Source organism: Moschus berezovskii, chromosome 17 (genome assembly GCF_049115385.1).
Source record: "Moschus berezovskii isolate FMDL1 chromosome 17, NW_MosBer_1.0, whole genome shotgun sequence".
Classification (NCBI taxonomy): domain Eukaryota; kingdom Metazoa; phylum Chordata; class Mammalia; order Artiodactyla; family Moschidae; genus Moschus; species Moschus berezovskii.
The window spans coordinates 45,276,882-45,295,105 of NC_142476.1; the positions used below are offsets into that span (position 1 = coordinate 45,276,882).

The 18,224-nt window shown below is 57.5% G+C and overlaps 2 protein-coding genes across 4 annotated transcripts; both read left to right on the forward strand.

Annotated features, from left to right (window-relative positions):
- The first annotated feature begins 93 nt into the window (after positions 1–93).
- TAS1R1 (taste 1 receptor member 1) lies at positions 94–9,268 on the forward strand. Of its 2 annotated transcripts, XM_055418823.2 has the most exons (7): positions 94–276; positions 617–1,095; positions 2,992–3,298; positions 5,030–5,791; positions 6,216–6,428; positions 6,743–6,863; positions 8,174–9,268. In XM_055418823.2, exons 2-7 carry the CDS (start codon positions 878–880, stop codon positions 9,103–9,105), a joined length of 2,553 nt encoding a protein of 850 aa, XP_055274798.1. In that variant the 5' UTR covers positions 94–276; positions 617–877; the 3' UTR covers positions 9,106–9,268. The 2 variants fall into 2 exon arrangements, with proteins under 2 accessions (XP_055274798.1, XP_055274799.1); XM_055418824.2 differs by lacking the exon at positions 617–1,095.
- A 311-nt stretch (positions 9,269–9,579) lies between these two features.
- Positions 9,580–17,755, forward strand: ZBTB48 (zinc finger and BTB domain containing 48). Of its 2 annotated transcripts, none has more exons than XM_055419459.2 (11): positions 9,580–9,658; positions 10,253–10,949; positions 11,639–11,880; positions 14,645–14,759; positions 15,345–15,437; positions 15,750–15,836; positions 16,007–16,161; positions 16,589–16,725; positions 16,799–16,963; positions 17,215–17,303; positions 17,395–17,755. In XM_055419459.2, exons 2-11 carry the CDS (start codon positions 10,260–10,262, stop codon positions 17,689–17,691), a joined length of 2,070 nt encoding a protein of 689 aa, XP_055275434.1. In that variant the 5' UTR covers positions 9,580–9,658; positions 10,253–10,259; the 3' UTR covers positions 17,692–17,755. The 2 variants fall into 2 exon arrangements, with proteins under 2 accessions (XP_055275434.1, XP_055275435.1); XM_055419460.2 differs by having other exon boundaries at positions 14,648–14,759.
- Positions 17,756–18,224: the final 469 nt, after the last annotated feature.

Genomic DNA, 18,224 nt, shown 5'->3' on the forward strand with positions numbered 1-18,224 from the left:
AACATCGCGAGATCCCAACGCTCCGCCCCGCGGCCCGTCAAGGGCCTGGGAGGCGCGGGCGCCCTCTGCCGGCGGTCTTGCGGCGCACCCTCGCCTCCGCAGGCGCCTGTGGTTCTGGCCCGCTGGTGGTGGTGGGACCTAGGGACAGCCTGGGCGACACCAGGCCGGGCAGTCCCAACGAGAGCCCCATTTACATTATGCAAAAGCCTCACCCCGGCTGCGTGGAGAGGGAAAGTGAGATACCCCAAGTCCAGGGCCACCTCTCCGGAAATCCAGGTAGGATTTTTTTCCCCTCAGCGACTGAAAAAGCTCCAGGATTGAATTTTAAACAAAACCTGTCTATTTGCATACCCTCCGTTTGCATGCATTTGTCTTTGAGCTGAAGGGAGCAACTGTGTATAAGGAGGCGAAATGGGGACGATTTACTCAGAATTTCAATTTCAGGGGACTGAGGATTGGGGTGGGTCACAAGTATAACTCAAAGCCTTGTCTCATTCGGTAAACTGAGGCCCAGGTAAACAGTTTTAAAACCTGCAGCTCGCTGAGAGCAACCTTTCACACTGTTCCTCAAGGCCCCCAGAGAAGCTGACCCCCCTCAAATCCCTTTCTTAACCAGGTGATGCCACAGGCACCAGAGCAAGGACAGAACCCACAACCGTCCAGAGGAAGGGTCAGTGGGTGCCACCTGCTTTGCACCTGTGCCTTTACCCTGCCCAGTTCCTGAGGAGGACTGCAGGCCCGGAAGGCAGAGGCAAAAAGCCCTACAACTGGGCTCTAATCCCACCCCCTTTCATAGGCGTGAAACTGGGAAGCATCTGGGCAACTGCCGACCATTCTGTTTAAACGGCCCAACCGGGTTACAGGGCGTGGCGTGGCCATGCCAGGCGCAGGGCTGTCTGGCCAGCATGTCACTCTGGGGATGCGCCTGGTCAGCCTGCTGCTCTCCCTCTCCTGCTGTTGGGCTTTCAGCTGCCAGAACAGCCTGTCCTCCCCCGACTTCAGCCTCCCTGGGGATTACCTGCTTGCAGGCATGTTCCCTCTCCACAGTGCCCCTCTAGAGGCGAGAGGAAGACCCACGGTGACCTTCTGTGACAGGTGAGTGGTGGGGGAGGTCAGCAGAACTGTCACCTGGGGGGTCCTGTGCCTATGGGTCCTCTGCCAGCCTGCCTCTGCAAGACGTTGTGGGTTCTATCTCTGGAGTGACCATTTGGACTGCCTCCAATCCCTACCCAACCTACAACCAAGCCACCACCTTTAAGCGCTGGCTAGGTCTATGGGGTCGCACAGGGTCGGACACGACTGAAGCAACCTAGCAGCAGCAGCAGCCTTTCCCTGTCACTTTTAACATATTCTTTTCTCCTGGCTGTTAAGAGTCTTTTGTATTATAATTCCAGGTCAGTTGTTTCCTAGTTTTGTAATGTAACTAGAGGGCAAAGGTTCAGCAAGGGCGGCCTTTCCCTCTTCCATCTCCTTCCCTACCATATTCCTCCCCAGTTCTCGCTCCTTAGTCTCTCAGATGGCAAGTATGGTTCTCCAGGGGGGAGGGAAGTGGGGACATATAGCAGAAGATGCTTCAGTAGCCTGAATGACTTAGGTTGGTGCCTTCCTGAAGTGGACAGTCTAGGTAGGAAAAAAAAAAAAAAGCAACTGCTTTTCTTATAAAGGGGATTGTATTAGATTTGGTCAGCTCAAGGATGTCTCATGGCTCAGTGGCCTGAAACATGTAGCATAACTGACAGCCAGCCTGGGAGGAAGATTCTAGAAAGCCTGGCGTGGGAGGACTGGCCCAAAGAGCTACAGGTGGGAGCCTGGGAAGAGGAAACTTGAGGGAGGAGGAGATACATGAAAAACCAGGTTCAGGTGACTGAAGGGCTGTCGCAGGCAGGAGGTTCTACGCTTCCTTCCAGTGACTCAAGGACAGAAGTGGTAGGAATGATGGGGGAGCCTCCCAAGAGGCAGGGAGGCTGGGAAATGGAGCAGGCTGGCACACTCCTCAAGCAGGGCTGAGTCACGGCCCTAGTGTGCCCATGTCTGTGTTTCCCAGAGAGGCCATGAAGAACACAGGCCCCCACCACAATCATGAGTGTCCCAGTGAAAGGTACTAGTTAACCACGTATAAGCACATCCTGTGGTTAATTTCACGTGTTAACTTGGCTAGGGCCTGTGGCCCGGGTGTTTGATTAAACACCAGTCTAGATGTTGCTGTGATGTGGTTAACATTTAAATCAATAAAGCAGGTGCTCTGTATAGTGCAGTTGCTGCTGCTGCTGCTGCTGCTAAGTCACTTCAGTCGTGTCCGACTCTGTGTGACCCCATAGACGGAAGCCCACCAGGCTCCCCCGTCCCTGGGATTCTCCAGGCAAGAACACTGGAGTGGGTTGCCATTTCCTTCTCCAATGTGTGAAAGTGAAAAGTGAAAGTGAAGTCGCTCAGTCGTGTCTGACCCCTAGCGACCCCACGGACTGCAGCCCACCAGGCTCCTCCATCCATGGGATTTTCCAGGCAAGAGTACTGGAGTGACTTGCCATTGCCTTCTCCGATAGTGCATTGGGCCTCACCTAATCAGTTGAAGGTCTTAAGAGAAAGGATGGAGATCCCTGGGGAAAAGATAGTCCTCTCTTTTGTTTGCTCTCTCCCCCTCTCTGTGTATATACAGCTAGCTAGCTAGCTAGCTAGATGTATATATTATGTGTCTCATCTTGGTTCTGTTTCTTTGGAGAACCCTAATATAGCAGATATCTCTGCTACAGGACTTGGGAGCCTTTTGATCCTAATATGCTTATGGAGGCGGGGCATGGTATGTGTACTTTTCCAATTTGTCCCCTGCCTCTCCCAAGGCCTGCCAGCAGAACTGTGTGTGTGGTCCAGGGCCCATGTTGAGGTCATGGTTGTAGGGGCTGGACAGATGACCTCAGAGGTTCCTTTCTACCCCCAAGCCTGGGGTTCCAGGAGACCAGAGGTTCTTAGCTCTCAGCCTGGCTTTCCCTACAGGTCCAACAGCTTCAACGGCCATGGCTACCACCTCTTCCAGGCCATGCGGTTCAGCATCGAGGAGATAAACAACTCCACTGCCCTGCTCCCCAATGTCACCCTGGGGTACGAGCTGTATGATGTGTGCTCAGAGTCAGCGAACATGTACGCCACGCTAAGCATACTGAGCGCACTGGGGAGGCACTATGTGGAGATCCAGGGAGACCCTGCCCACTTTTCCCCGGCGATGGTGGCGGTGATCGGGCCTGACATCACCAACCACGCACTCACCACTGCAGCCCTGCTGAGCCCCTTCCTGGTGCCCATGGTAAGCTGGGGCCCTAGCAGTTCACTCATCTCCCCTCCTGGCAAGTCCAGCGTGGGCTGGGGTGGGTGTGTAGGAGCTGCTGTACCCAAGGTAGGTCTGGACTTTAGGACCTCCTGGGCAGTCACTGTTCTTGAGTCGCTTGCCTGGAGTTCCTTCTTCTTCAAGTGCTGCTTCTGAGATCTCCCTGCCTCTGTGCTCACCGGAAAGTCCATTCATTCTCCTTGGAGACTTCTGCTCGCCTCTCTCCTCCTGCTGTTCCATCACCCCACAGGCTTCACATCTACCCCATCCTCCTCCTCCCGTCCGTTTCTCTGGGCTCAGGCTCAGCTGTGTGGTGTCGCTCCCCCTCTGCTCATCAGCCTCTCCTGGGCCTCCTCCTCTGCTGACACACTTGCCCTGTCCCCCTCCACCCTCCGGGCACTTCTCTCAGCCTGACTGACTCCCCCTTCCAAGGAGACTTCTCTGCAGAGTTTCCATTCCTGCTTGCTTCTCTCTCTTTGCATTTACTCCTCCCTCCATGGCCTTGGGCTCTGTCCTTTGAGCAGTGCTTGAAGGTGGTGATTGCGGGTTGGGTAGGGGTTGGAGATGGGTCAAGTGACCACCCCAAGGCAGAACCAGCAAGGTCTTGCTGAGAAGGAATGGTGGAGGACCACTAGGTCTCCAACCCATTTGACCATTTTGACACTTCCACCAGCATTTATGACCCCCCCCCCTTTCCCTTGTGCCACTTCCTTCTTGGTTTCCTTTAGGGAATTCTGCACCCCCCCATCCCCCGCCCCCAGAAGGAGGTGACTCTCTAGGACAGACCCCTCCCCTTCTCAGGCAAGCAAAAGGCCCTGGCTGAATTCCCATTTCCACCTTCCATCTCCACTCCTGAGAACCAGCTTTGTCTCCAGAGGCTCACCCAGTGCCTCCACTTCATGGAGCCACCAGGGTCCAAATGAACTTACCTACCCCTTAACAAAAGTCTCTTGTCTTCCTACATCCCCTCCCCAGCCTGTCCGGCAGAGTGACTGTCTCCAAGGAAGCCAGTGCCCGCTGCATTCCCTTCCCTGCTTCCATGTCTAGCCCATCACCATGGCTTCTTCCATGGGGCCCCCTAACCACTGCCAGGTCCATCCCTTCCCTGTGGCCACTGCCCCAGCTTTAACTGACTGCAGTCCTCTCCCATCTAGATGATTCCATCAGCTCCTAGGAGTTCTGACTCTGGCCTTGAGCCTTTTTAAACAGGTTCCTCATTGATCAGAGATACACTCCTACAAGTTTGATGTCACTTCTCTGCCTAAACCCTGAGGGACTCCCTGTTGCCTTGGGGTAAAGCCCTAGCACCTCAGTTAGGCTGAGTAGGGGCTAGGTAGGGGCTAAGTCTTCCTGCCCTGACAGAATACACTGGCTCATGCTCTCCTTCCTGGATCTGCCCTCCAGCTTTCCAGCCGAGTGGAAGTCCCTGGAGGGCCCCACATATATACCATTTCAGTCCCTGCTTGCAGGTTGCATTCACTTTGTCCACAGGCCAGAGTTTCCTTCCTCTCCCAGAATTCTCTCTGGGGACCTGCCCTCTTATTCATGGGTAACTTAGCAGTGCTCTGCTTGAGACCCCAGGCCAGGACCTCATCTCCATCCCCCTTCTCCCTCCCTTCCCACTCCCACGTCCCCGCACCCAGCACAGGGCTGGCACTGGGGGGCCCTCAGTCGAGGCTGATGCCACTGAACTTGAACTGAACTCCACAGGTCAGCTACGGAGCCAGCAGCATGGTGCTCAACGCAAGGCGGCTCTACCCCTCTTTTCTGCGCACCATCTCCAGTGATAAGCACCAGGTGGACATCTTGGTGCTGCTGCTGCAGAGGTTCGGATGGGTCTGGATCTCCATCGTGGGTGGTGAAGGTGACTACGGGGAGGTAGGGATACAGGAGCTGGAGTACCAGGTCACCCGGCAGGGCATCTGTATTGCCTTCAGGGACATTGTGCCTTTCTCCGCCCGACCGGGTGATGAGCGGATGCAGAACATAATACGCTGCCTGGTCCAAGCCAGGACCACCGTCGTAGTGGTTTACTCTGGCAGACAGCTGGCCAGGGTGTTCTTTGAGTCCGTGGTGCTGGCCAAACTGACTGCCAAGGTGTGGATCGCCACAGAAGACTGGGCCATCTCTAGTCACATCAATAGCGTGCCCGGGATCCGGGGCATCGGCACAGTGCTGGGCGTGGCCATCCCTCACAGGCATGTCCCTGGCCTGAAGGAGTTTGAAGAGGCCTATGTCCGGGCAGACAAAGGAGTTCTCACGTTTTGCCCCCAGGGCTCCTGGTGCAGCAGCAACCAGCTGTGCACAGAATGCTGGGCTTTCACAGCACAGGCGATGCCCACACTAGCGGAGTTCTCCATGAGCTCTGCCTACAATGCATACCAGGCTGTCTACGCTGTGGCCCATGGCCTCCACCAGCTCCTGGGCTGCGCCTCTGGAGCCTGTTCGAGGGTCCGGGTCTACCCCTGGCAGGTAAGGCACTTACCGGCCACTGGCACCCACTGTCTGCCTTCCTAAGGCAGGCAGTATGGTTACTCTTCGGCCACCCTAAATGCCGGGGGTGGGGGCAAAGGCTGACCACTAGAGGCTGATCCCTTCTCTGAGCTGCAGCTCCACCCACCCACCAGGCCTCGGATCCATGGCTTGAAAGCTCTGCAAAGGGCTGCCTTGTTAGAGACTTCTCTCACTCAGGAGGCTAGTTAGGAGGGTCAAAGGGCCTCCTAGGAGGGGAGGGGGGCTGAGGAAGGGACCAGAACTTCCAGGCAGGCTGAAATGCCCCAGGTAGAAGCTCAGCAAGGCCCCATGCACTTGCTTCCTGGGCCATCTGGGTCTGGAAGGACCCAGGAGGAGCAGCCGGTGTCATTGGCACCAGCTCCATTATCCCTGTTTGTTTCAGCTTCTGGAGCAGATCCGCAAGGTGAAGTTCCTTTTACACAAAAATGCTGTGACATTTAATGACGATGGCAATACCCTCAGCAACTATGACATAATCGCCTGGGACTGGAGTGGCCCCAGCTGGACCTTCAGGGTCATCGGCTCCTCCTCTCCATTTTCAGTGTCGCTGGACATAAATACGACCAAAATCCGGTGGCATGGAAACGACAACCAGGTAACAGGGACGTGGTCACTCACTAGGTGACTGCCTGATGGGCAGCCTGGGGGAAGTGCTGACACAGCTCACACAGAATATGAGGTTGGATCCCAGGTACCAGGCTGCTATGGCTCTCCCCAGCCCTGCCAGGGAAGCTCCCCGGGCTCTGAAAGACAGATGCCCAGTTGCTGCTGGTTCACATGACCAAGGCCTCTGCTCTGGGAGTGAGCTGTGAGGGCAGATGCCCAGAGACCCTGTTTTCCATTCCATGTGTGAGGGTCCCTTGACATGAGCATCTCCACGTGGCTGCAGAACACCATGGCTTCTTGCAGGTGCCTACGTCTGTGTGTTCCAGGGACTGTCCTGAAGGCCACCAGAGAGTGATCATAGGTTTCCACCATTGCTGCTTTGAGTGTGTGCCCTGTGAGGCTGGGACCTTCCTCAATAAGAGCGGTGAGTGACCAGTGATGAGTGGGTGAACCACCAGCTCTCCTAGGGTCTGTAGAACAAATGGAAGCACCTCCCTTGGGCCACATGTGTGCAGAACCAGGGCCCTGGTCACTTTGCTGCCAGTTGGGGACAGTTTGGAGGACACCTTCCTCCAAACTAGACATGAGTTCTGATCAAGCAGAAAGAAACAAGCAGCAAGCAGCTGAAGGCCTCATATCCAGATGTGTTCTTTTTAAGAGACCTCCAAACCCAGCACCTACAGAGACAATTTTATCCTAAACTCAGCATCTTTATCCAAACAGATGTGAATTTCATTCCCTTTGTACCCTCCCATATTGTCCTTTTTTTTTCTTTTCTTTTTTCTTCCCATTTTATCTGTATGAAATTCCATCTATTGACCAGTGACACCCGGTGCCTTGAACAACTTGGCTTGAATGCAGACACTCGCATGTCTGCAGCAGGACAAAAAGTTCTTCCATCCCGCGATGCAAGGTCAAGGTCAGAGGGTAGACAGAGATAGCTAAGGGGCTTAACCCACAGTTGGACTCCAGGGGCCACATGCCTTCTTTTTACCATCTTGGTGGGCATGGGAATGCATCTCTTCCATACTGAGGGGATCAACTCAACTCAGAGAAACCACAGAGTGGCAGGTCGAGAAGGTGGATTTGGCTAGGGAGAGAGCCCTGGGAGAGATGAAAGTGCCCTTCCTTTTGGGCTGGCTGCTTGCCCTGGATCACAGCCTCAGGGCGGTGTGGGCAGAGCTACAGGGTAAGCCCCTCTCTATGACCTCTTGGCTTGCCAACTCCTTCTGGGATCAGGAGTCACACAGAACTGACCCAAGTGTCTCCATAATCTGTAATTAACACAGGCATATTAAGGAAACACATGGCCTGGGGGCTCTCATTCAGGGCTACCCTCATCTTGCTGCGCCTGGCAGAGCCCAGCTTCTGTACTACAGCCCCACCAGCACCTTGCAGGGTGTTGTTGTTGTGCAGTCACTAAGTCGTGTCCGGCTGTTCGCGATCCTGTGGACTGTAGCACGCCAAGCTTCCCTGTCCTTGCCTTCCTCTGTCTTTCGGAGTTGGTCAAACTCATGGATTCGAGGAGCCTGGCAGGCTGCAGTCCATGGGGTCACAAGAGCTGGACACGACTTAGCAACTAATCCACCACCACCATGTCCATTGAGTCGATGATGCCATCCAATCATCTCACCTTCTGATGCCCCCTTTTCCTCCTGCCCTCAATACTTCCCAGCATCAGGGGCTTTTCCAATGCAAGGGGCTCTCAGGAACCCTCTCCACCTTCTCTTCCAGACCCCTATAGATGCCGGCCTTGTGGGAAAGAAGAGTGGGCACCTGAGAGAAGCCAGACCTGCTTCCCACGCACCGTGGTGTTTTTGACGTGGCACGAGCCAGTCTCTTTGGTGCTGCTGGCAGCTAATACGCTGCTGCTGCTGGTGGTGGCTGGGACTGCTGGCCTGTTTGCCTGGCACCTAGACACCCCTGTGGTGAGGTCAGCTGGGGGCCGACTGTGCTTCCTCATGCTGGGTTCCCTGGCAGGGGGGACTTGGGGCCTCTATGGCTTCTTTGGGAAGCCCACACTGCCCACGTGCTTACTGCGTCAAGGCCTCTTTTCCCTGGGTTTTGCCATCTTCCTGTCCTGCCTGACGGTCCGCTCCTTCCAACTTGTCTTCATCTTCAAGTTTTCTGCCAGGTTACCCACCTTCTTCCGTGCATGGGTCCAAAACCATGGTGCTGGCCTGTTTGTGATGATCAGCTCAACAACCCAGCTGCTTATCTGCCTAATTTGGCTTGCAGTGTGGACCCCACTGCCAACCAGGGAATACAAGCACTTCCCTCAACTGGTGGTGCTTGGCTGCAGAGAGGCTAACTCACTGGGCTTCATGCTGGCTTTTACCTACAATGGCCTCCTCTCGGTCAGCGCCTTTGCCTGCAGCTACCTGGGCAAGGACCTGCCAGAGAACTACAATGAGGCCAAATGTGTCACCTTCAGCCTGCTCCTCAACTTCGTGTCCTGGATCGCCTTCTTCACCATGGCCACTGTCTATCAGGGCAAGTATCTGCCCGCGGTCAACGCGCTGGCCATGCTGAGCAGCTTAAGTGGCGGCTTCAGCGGTTATTTCCTCCCCAAGTGCTACGTGATTCTGTGCCGCCCGGACCTCAACAGCACCGAGCACTTCCAGGCTTCCATCCAGGAATACACCAGGCGCTGTGGTTCCACCTGACTATTGGATCGGGCATAGTCAAGCCTGGCGGGGCGGACTCGGGCGAAGGTGGAACGGGGGCGTCCAGGACCTGGGGTGTCCGGGAGGCTCCCCAGCCTTGGCGTGAGAAGTGTAAGCCCACGGGAGGGCTCAGTCCGGGCTGCGCCTGCTGCCAATAAAAAGGTGAAATCTGCGTCTTCGTTGTGCTTCCTCTCTAGGGCGACGGTAGAGCGCTGCCTCTTCAAGCCTCAGGGCTCTGTGCGGCCCGGCTAACCGCAGGCGGAACCTCGGGACTCCCAGCGGGGCAGAGACTGAATGTCCCGCTTGGCGTTGCTAGGCAACCCAGGGAGGCGGGCCCAATGCCGGGGGGCGGGGGGAACCGGATTGGTCCCGCCTCTCTTTCCATCCCATTGGCTGCTATCTATGTGGTACGGCTTCCAGGGGCAGGATTCGGAGGTAAAGGCCTGCGACCCCGAGGCGTCCCGCCCCGGCCGGCGCGCCCTGACGTCACGTCCGGCGGCGGCGACTGCGGCGTCTCTGCACTTTCGCCGGGCACGTACGGCCGGGCCAGTTGGTCAGTGGGGTTGTGTGGGCTATCTGGCTCGGGGCTGGAGGGTTAGGTGTAGGGAGCATGGGCCAGGGTGAGGAGGTCGAGGGGCAAGGGACGAGGGAGGGGGCGCTGTGGGCCGCCGTGACTGCTGATGGAGTGTGACCGCTGCCGCCTTCCGCCCGGCTGCTCGAGACGTGTGGGCGCGGCGTGGGTTCCTCTCACTTGTCTGCAGCCGCTGTCCTCCCCTGCCTCCGGTCCTCTCGCTGTGCCAGGCTGATAAGTTCGCGCTGATTCAGCGCCTCTTTTCCCAAACTTTTGATTTCCTCCCACCAACACCCTTTCCCGTCTGTGTCCCACCTAGTCCTCCCGCACCCCCGTCACCCACACTCTCTGCCCACCCCCGATATGGCCTGTTTGCTTGGACCCCGCCCCTAGGGAGGTGCTCAGTCCCTTCCTGCGTCAGCTTCCACCTTCTAACCTTGATCTAAGTCCTGGTTGTAATAAACGTGAATAAATAGAATCTGTCTCCCTTTACCCTGATCTCAGCTCCAGGGGCTTTCTCTTGCTGCCTCTGGGTTGGACTGGTCAGAGTGTCACTGCCGTGTTTCTTCCCTTCAGAGGGACCATGGACGGCTCCTTCGTCCAGCACAGCGTGAGGGTTCTGCAGGAACTCAACAAGCAGCGGGAGAGGGGCCAGTACTGCGATGCCACCCTGGATGTGGGGGGCCTGGTGTTCAAGGCACACTGGAGTGTTCTTGCCTGCTGCAGCCACTTCTTCCAGAGCCTCTACGGGGATGGCTCAGGGGGCAGTGTCGTCCTCCCTGCGGGCTTTGCCGAGATCTTTGGCCTCCTGCTGGACTTTTTCTACACCGGCCACCTCGCCCTCACCTCGGGGAACCGGGATCAGGTGCTCCTGGCAGCCAGGGAGTTGCGAGTGCCAGAGGCTGTGGAGTTGTGCCAGAGCTTCAAGCCCAAAGCCTCGGTGGGACAGCCACCAAGTGGCCAGAGTGGGCTCGGGAAACCTGCCCCCCGGGATGTGAACAGCCACCTCAAGGAGTCCACGGGTGTGGCGAAGGAGGAAGTTTCAAGGACTCTGGGTCAAATCCCCAGGGATCCGGAGCTCAGCGGTAGTCTCAGCCCCCAGAGGCCCCGGCTTAGCCTCCCTGCTCAGAGTGAGAGCCCGTCCTTTCTCCGTGGGAAACTCAAGCAGGCCCTGAAGCTCTGTCCCCCTGGGGACAAGGAGCCTGAGGATTGCAAAGTGCCCCCAAGGCCCTTCGAAGCTGAAGGTGTCCAGCTGCAGGGCGGGACTAATGAGGTACTGTGCTCAGGGTATTGGAGAAGGGGAGACGGGGAGAAGGGACTGATACTTTTCAGGGGTAATCTGGACCCAAAGGTACAGTCTGTTTTGTGGGTTTAAAACAGGCTTTCTCCAAATATAGGGCTTCCCAGGTGGTGCAGCTGTAAAGAATCTGCCTGTCAAGGCAGGAGACGCGGGTTCAATACCTGAATCAGAAAGATTCCCTGGAGAAGGAAGTGGCAACCCACTCCAGTATTCTTGCCTGGGAAATCCCATGAACGGAGGGGCCTGACGGGCTACAGTCCATGGGGTTGCAGAGTCAGACGTGATATCTCCAAATGCAGGAAGCCCGCTCCATCCCACAGCCTCAGGTTGACCTTCTTGCTAGTTTGTGTCTGTGCTTGGCAGCTTCTTGGGGCTGACGTGGGCGGCATTAGGTGTTTCCCCAGGGAAGTGAAATCCAGGCGGACTTCCAGTTACCCACAAACAGAGCTCCTGCCCTCAAACCTGGGATTGGGATGTTGCTGCTGCCCTGGGACCTTGAAGGGAACAGGCACTGATGAAGGAACTGACATGGCCGGGGACAGGCCTGGGTTGGGACTTGGGATGAATCTGGATGGAGCTGGCCACCCTGTAGACCCATCCCCAGAACCCCTGCTGATTCAGTTTGGTGACCTCGCCCCCTCCTGCTGCCTCTTCTGCTCTAGTGGGAGGTGGTGGTTCAAGTTGAGGACGACGGGGATGGTGATTATGTTTCTGAAACGGAGACTGTGCCGACAAAGAGGAAAGCAAACGTAATCAGAAAGCCCTGTGCTGCCGAGCCAGCCCGGAGCGCAGGTTCCCTGGCAGCCGAGCCTGCTGAGAACAGAAAAGGTACAGCGGTGCCAGTTGAATGCCCCACATGTCATAAAAAGTTCCTCAGCAAATATTACCTAAAAGTCCACAACAGGTAAACGTTCTGTTTTTCTATTTTCTTTTCCCATCTGCTGTTTCCGTGTTTGGGGAGGGGGCCCACGCTCCCCACTTGCAGCCCACATAGGGGGGGCTGGGGTGCCACCTCAGACCCACACAGTGCCTGGCATTGGTATCCTCTGACCATTGGGGAGTGAGACTCTGACATTTGATGGCTTCCTTCCTCCCCCTCCTGTGAGCTCTCTGCTGGGAGTGGGTTTGGGGACACCCAGGTGGCACTAGTGGTAAAGAACCCGCCTGCCAATGTAGGAGACATAAGAGACGGAAGATCCCCTGGAGAAGGGCATGGCAACCCACTTCAGTATTATTGCCTGGAGAATCCCATGGACAGAGGAACCTGGCTGGCCACAGTCCATGCGGTCGCAAAGAGACTAACAGGATTGAAGCGGCCTGAAACAGCTGTTAACATCAGGCTCCACCCACTGTGGACCTTGACCTCCAGCAGGCTTCTCCCAAGGAGGTGAGAGCAGCCTGAGGGCCCATGCTGTGGCTGAGGCCTGACCGCAGGTGTTTCTGAAGCCTGGCAGCGTGGGCCTGGGGCCAAGATGTCCATCTGCAGGGTGGGTGCCACCTGCGTTTCTGCAGACAGGTTAAGTCTCAGGTGTCAGCGGAGCACTGGGGATCCTTTGTCTAAAGCTGCTGTGTCCAGTAAGGTGTTGACTTAAAAAATAATCACAACGTAAAAGTTGAGAGTTATGTTTTATTCAGTGGGAATTTTTAGGACTTCCAGCCCAGGAGGCAGCAGCATCTCAAGTAACCCTGAGAGAACTGCTCTGAGGAAGCAAGGTTATATAGAAATTTTTGCAACCAAGGATATATAGTCTGAACGTCAAAAGAAAACCAGATATCCCAAGTTAAGGAATTTTGTACTTTTCTATGTATGGGAAGATGTAAGCTTCTGGCCTCACTGAACTCACTCCTTGGATATGCACCTCAACTGTCTGGGACAAGTATTTGTATTTTTCTGCACCTTGAGGGTCCTTGGGGCTCACCTCAGGAAGTGGCTGCATTTTGATGGCTGCAGATAGCAGGTATTCTCCTGAGTTCCCTTAGGGCTCACTGGCTTTCCTTGGAGGGCTCCAATGACTGGTGCCTGTGACATCCTTGTTTACTGATGTGGCAGGAGATACTCCATTTTTCAAAGGTAATTAGATTCCATAGGAAGCTATTTTAACTTAAAAGTAATTAAATAAGTTTAGTTCCTAAGTCATGCTAGCTTCATTTCAAGTGCTCAGTAGCTACTTGCAGCCCCAGCTGCTGAACGAAGGCCACAGCATGGACATGGAGTATTGGAGTATTTCCATTGTCCCGTGCATACTTGTGGAAGGCCTTGCTCTTCCTAGGGCCTGCAGGGAGGGCAGCTAGGTGACGCGCCTTCCCCTCCTGCCTCTCTTCAGCCCCAGACAGCACTTGGTGCGATGTCTTGCCAAGCCAGGCTGGGCCATACACGTTTTCTCACTACGACACTCAGAGGCCCCTGGTGACTGAATGGAGTTGGAACTGAGGATGGAGACCCCTTTCTCTTCCTGCTCTGGGGGCAGCTGCTGCCAGTGGAGCCTTTGGGCCAGTCACCCTGGGGTGACCTGTGTCTGCCTGCACACTCCCTAGTGTGAAACTTGGGTGCAGGTACCAGCCCTGTCCTCATCTTATGCTGCAGGCCACTGGACTGACCTAAGAATTAGGAGGGGGTGCCAGCTGAGGTCTTGCAGGTGGGGGACAGTCAGTGTATCAGCAGGGGATGAGAGAAGAGTGCCTGTGGCAGGCTGTCAGTGCTCTTCCCACACCATTCTGGGCTCTGAGGTCAGGGTTCACTTAGTTCATTCAGTGAGTTGTCTGCCAGGTGGCTGGGCACTTCAGATACCTTCATGAACAGAACAAAGGGGCCTTGTGGAACTTGCCTTCCAGCAGGGCAGTGAGACCCTGAACGACCAGATAAGAGACTCTGCAGTGTGCTGAAGGGCTAGAAGTGCCATGGGAAAAAAGAATAGGACAGGAGGACTGGGGAGGGGGACCTGGGGAGTTCAGGGTCGGGCCAGGTTGCAGTTGTAAAGACAGGAGACTACCCAGCAGGTTCAGAGGAAGTGAGGAAGCTTGCGGATGGCTGGGGAGCAGCTCTGGGCTGGAGGGGAGCTGGAGCAGAGGCTCTGGGGTGGGAGAGGGGCAGCAAGGTAAGGGGTAGGAACAGGCCTTTCTCGGGGCCAGATGCCAAGTGTTAGAGGATTGAGTAAGGTGATGAGATCTGGTTATCCTCGAGGGTCCATCTGACTCCTAAAGTGGAAACTTGTTGGGAGGCCTTTGTGGAGCACAGGACCAGGTACGAGGCCCAGGCACTGGCCTGGGGATGGCGCGGCAGCAATGGGTGGTAACCTGGAGGCCAGGCGAGGTGTGATTGTGGCCATGGTTTCAAAGGCCGAGCTCACAGAAGTCCCAGGCAGGCTGAGAGGTTTCTCCAGGGAGTAGGGGCCCAAGGTTATTTCTGCCTTTGGAGAGACATTGCAGCTGGGCCTCCCAGTGGCCTGTGGTTCTGGGGTGTCCCCTACAGTGGGGAGCTGTGCCCTCCCTTGCCGAGTCTCCGGGAGGGAGGAGGGTTTGTAGACGCACCCCACAACTTCACCAGCCATGTGGAGAGCCTCAGGCGTCAGCCTGGGCAGCTCAGCACTGTAAGCAGAGGTGCCAGAGAGGGCCCTGCGTGAGGGAGGGCGGCAAGTCACTTAGCCTCCACACCCTGTGGCTTCTCCCAGCAGGAAACACACGGGGGAGAAACCCTTTGAGTGTCCCAAATGTGGGAAGTGTTACTTCCGGAAGGAGAACCTCCTGGAGCATGAAGCCCGGAACTGCATGAACCGCTCAGAACAGGTAACTGAGGGCCAGCCGGGGTCCTGCTGGGCAGGTGCATGTTGGCTTCTGTCTCTTTTCCACCTGGGAGGGGCCCCCAGGGGACTGGCCTGACAGGACTGTAGACTTGAGAGCCGCAGGGTCCTTGGATGTCATCAGGTCCCCTCCCTGGTATGATAGTGGGGACACAGGTCCCAAGGGCAGAAGGGACAAGCCCAGGAGGGACACTGCAGGAGGTATCTTGGGTTTGCCTGCCTGGGTTCTTGGGCTTTGGAGAAGGAGGGTAACTGCTGAGAAAGGCCACCTGGCCACCTCCCCCCACCCCCCTGGTGGGCTAAACCCCGCTTCCTAGAGGCTGGTCACCAGTCAGGGTGGGGGTCACAGGTGAGGCCATTCGGCCTTTGTCCCTGGTCTGACTCCCAGCCTGGCATGGTGGGCTTGCAGCACTCAGTGATGGTCATGGTCAGGGCAAGCAGGTTATGTGTTGCCCTCTCCCACCCTAGCGTCCCCACCCCCTTGGGCAGACTCTTGCCAGCAGTGAGTGGAAGCCCGGGCAGAGGCCCTCCCTGCGCTGATGCCGTCTCCGCTTGCCCCTCACGCTGCCAGGTCTTCACGTGCTCCGTGTGCCAGGAGACGTTCCGCCGGAGGATGGAGCTGCGGGTGCACATGGTGTCCCACACAGGGGAGATGCCCTACAAGGTCAGGCTCGGCCTGTCCCCAAGGCTGGAGGCTGAGGGGCGGCCCCAGGATCTCCACCCCACCTGCCTCGCTTAGCCCTTCATGTGGGATGGTGTCGGGGTCTCCCCTCCGTACCTGCCCTGTGTCTTTGGGCAGGATTCCGTCACTGGAGGACAACCTCAGCCTCCGCCTGGGTGTAGCCTTCACACCTGGTCGAGGAGCCTCTGAGCATCTCAGGCTGGGTCCCGCCTGGGTTCCCACCCCAATAGCCCTGGGGTGACCTGGCTTCCAGTGGTGTTGGCGGCTTCAGAGGTGACCGTGTCTGTCTTGCAGTGCTCCTCCTGCTCCCAGCAGTTCATGCAGAAGAAGGACCTGCAGAGCCACATGATCAAGCTGCATGGAGCCCCCAAGCCCCATGCGGTAAGTGCCAGGCTGCACCAAGGATGGGGGCCAGGCCCACCACGATGCCGGGAACCAGCCCAGGGAGGCGGTGTGGCTGGTCTAGAGTGGGCAGGCTGTGCAGTTTCCCAGGGCAGGGACTCCAGGGCCGCCCTGCTCCTCACTCTGGCCCTGCCCCCTCTGTCCCTTAGTGTCCCACCTGTGCCAAGTGCTTCCTGTCCCGGACGGAGCTGCAGCTGCACGAGGCGTTCAAGCACCGTGGGGAGAAGCTGTTTGTGTGCGAGGAATGCGGGCACCGGGCATCGAGCCGGAATGGCTTGCAGATGCACATCAAGGCCAAGCACAGGTGGTGCTGTTTTCTCCGGGGCCATCCTGCCTGGACCGTTCTCCCGGGGATCATCCTCCCTGGACCGTCCTCCCCATACCTGGCCCTGCTGCCACTCACAGGGGCCAGAATGCCCCTACTGTGTCCAAAGCCTGCAGCCTTTCTGGAGGGGAGGACCTGAGGGATTGAGGCAGCTTGCCAGGCAGGGAGGCTGTGGGTGGGGATTCAGGCAGGATGAGGTTTCTGGGCAGAGTCCTGGTTTCCCGTGGCTCCCGGAATGGAGCTCATGCCCTCTTTTCCCTGGGCAGCCCGAATCTGTTCTCACAGCTCAGGCAGGCTGACCTCAGCCTGGCCTGTTTCCTTGGCTCTGGGATCAGGCGTGTTCCCAGTTGTAGGGGCACCAAGGGGACCGCTTCTTTTGGTGACGCCTGTGTCCCCGCCTGGACAGGAACGAGCGGCCGTACGTCTGTGAGTTCTGCAGCCACGCCTTCACCCAGAAGGCCAATCTCAACATGCACCTGCGCACGCACACGGGCGAGAAGCCCTTCCAGTGCCACCTCTGTGGCAAGACCTTCCGCACCCAAGGTGAGGCAGGCCGGCCCCTCCCCAGTCCGGGGCTGAGGCCCGGCGGCTGAGCCCCCCCTGCTTGTCCCCGCAGCCAGCCTGGACAAGCACAACCGCACCCACACCGGCGAGAGGCCCTTCAGCTGTGAGTTCTGCGAGCAGCGCTTCACGGAGAAGGGGCCCCTGCTGAGGCACGTGGCCAGCCGCCACCAGGAGGGCCGGCCCCATTTCTGCCAGATCTGTGGGAAGACCTTCAAAGGTAGCTGGGCCTGTGAAGGCCATCGCCCGGCCCTACCCTGGGCAGAGAGAGGGCCAGGCCCTTTCCCCTGGTCGGAGATGGAGGGGTTCCCCGGGAGAGGTCAGGCGCAGCAATGGCTGTCACACGCTCCTTGGCAGCAGAACCCTCTTGCCAGCAGGGAGGGGGTGGAGGCTCCCGAGGGCCCCAGGCAGTGGTGACTTCAGGGTGCCGCCCACTTCCTGCCTCCCCGACCCTGGCCCTTGCCCCTGCAGCCGTGGAGCAGCTGCGCGTGCATGTGAGGAGACACAAGGGGGTCAGGAAGTTCGAGTGCACCGAATGCGGCTACAAGTTCACCCGGCAGGTAGGCCTGCGGCTGGCTTGCCTCCTCCCACTCCTTCGGGCCCCTGAACCCTCCTCCCTCCGCACCCAGCCTGAGTCCCCCTAACCCCCAGGCCCACCTGCGGAGGCACATGGAGATCCATGACCGGGTGGAGAACTACAACCCCAGGCAGCGCAAGCTCCGGAACTTGGTCATCGAGGATGAGAAGATGGTGGTGGTGGCGCTCCAGCCGCCCCCCGACTTGGAGGTGGGCTCAGCCGAGGTCATCGTGGAGTCCCTGGCCCATGGCGGCCTGGCCTCCCAGCTCCCTGGCCAGAGACTGTGTGCGGAGGAGAGCTTCAGGGGTGCGGGCGTCATGGAGCCCTCGCTCATCATCACGGCCGCCATCCCCGAAGACTGTGACATGTAGCCCCCCACCCGTGCACGGTCCACTTCACCCCAGCCCCCAGTAAACCACAGGGCTTTGGACTCGACCATTCCAGCCCATCCAGTGGTCTGTTCCCCGGGAACCTAGGCTCCGGGAGGAGCTGCTTTCCCGCTGTGTCCTGTAGACGAAATGGGGCACTGCCTGATCTGTGCACCCCAGAACTTGGCCAGCAGCTTCCCCAGGTTGTTGGGAGACCCCACGGGTGAAACGTGGGTTGGTAGCTTTGGGGGCCACGCCTCTGGCTCGGGGCACTCTCATTTTTCTACCGTCTGGGTTTTAGAACCGGACCAGATGGAGCAGTAGCGTTCTTACAGCATAGCTTCAGAGATGCCACCTAGTGAGGGCGGAATTCACCACTCAGCGTCTGGAGTCTAAACAGGGTGGCCAGGGTCCTGATGATAGTGGCTGGCCAAGACGGGGGCCCAGTGAGTGTGCAGCTGAGCGGATCTCGGGGTGGAGGACAGGCTTGCGGCTAAGCATACTCTGGATCTTGGCTGGTAGACTACGGGCAGGAA

Excerpts from the sequence above, each read along its gene's own strand:
- TAS1R1 (XM_055418823.2), top strand. The coding sequence starts at position 878 with ATGCCAGGCGCAGGGCTGTCTGGCCAGCATGTCACTCTGGGGATGCGC. Across the intron at positions 1,096-2,991 it reads ACGGTGACCTTCTGTGACAG|GTCCAACAGCTTCAACGGCC; the intron begins GTGAGTGGTGGG and ends CTTTCCCTACAG. Across the intron at positions 6,429-6,742 it reads GGCATGGAAACGACAACCAG|GTGCCTACGTCTGTGTGTTC; the intron begins GTAACAGGGACG and ends GGCTTCTTGCAG.
- ZBTB48 (XM_055419459.2), top strand. The coding sequence starts at position 10,260 with ATGGACGGCTCCTTCGTCCAGCACAGCGTGAGGGTTCTGCAGGAACTC. Across the intron at positions 10,950-11,638 it reads TGCAGGGCGGGACTAATGAG|TGGGAGGTGGTGGTTCAAGT; the intron begins GTACTGTGCTCA and ends CTTCTGCTCTAG. Across the intron at positions 15,837-16,006 it reads GAGCCCCCAAGCCCCATGCG|TGTCCCACCTGTGCCAAGTG; the intron begins GTAAGTGCCAGG and ends TCTGTCCCTTAG.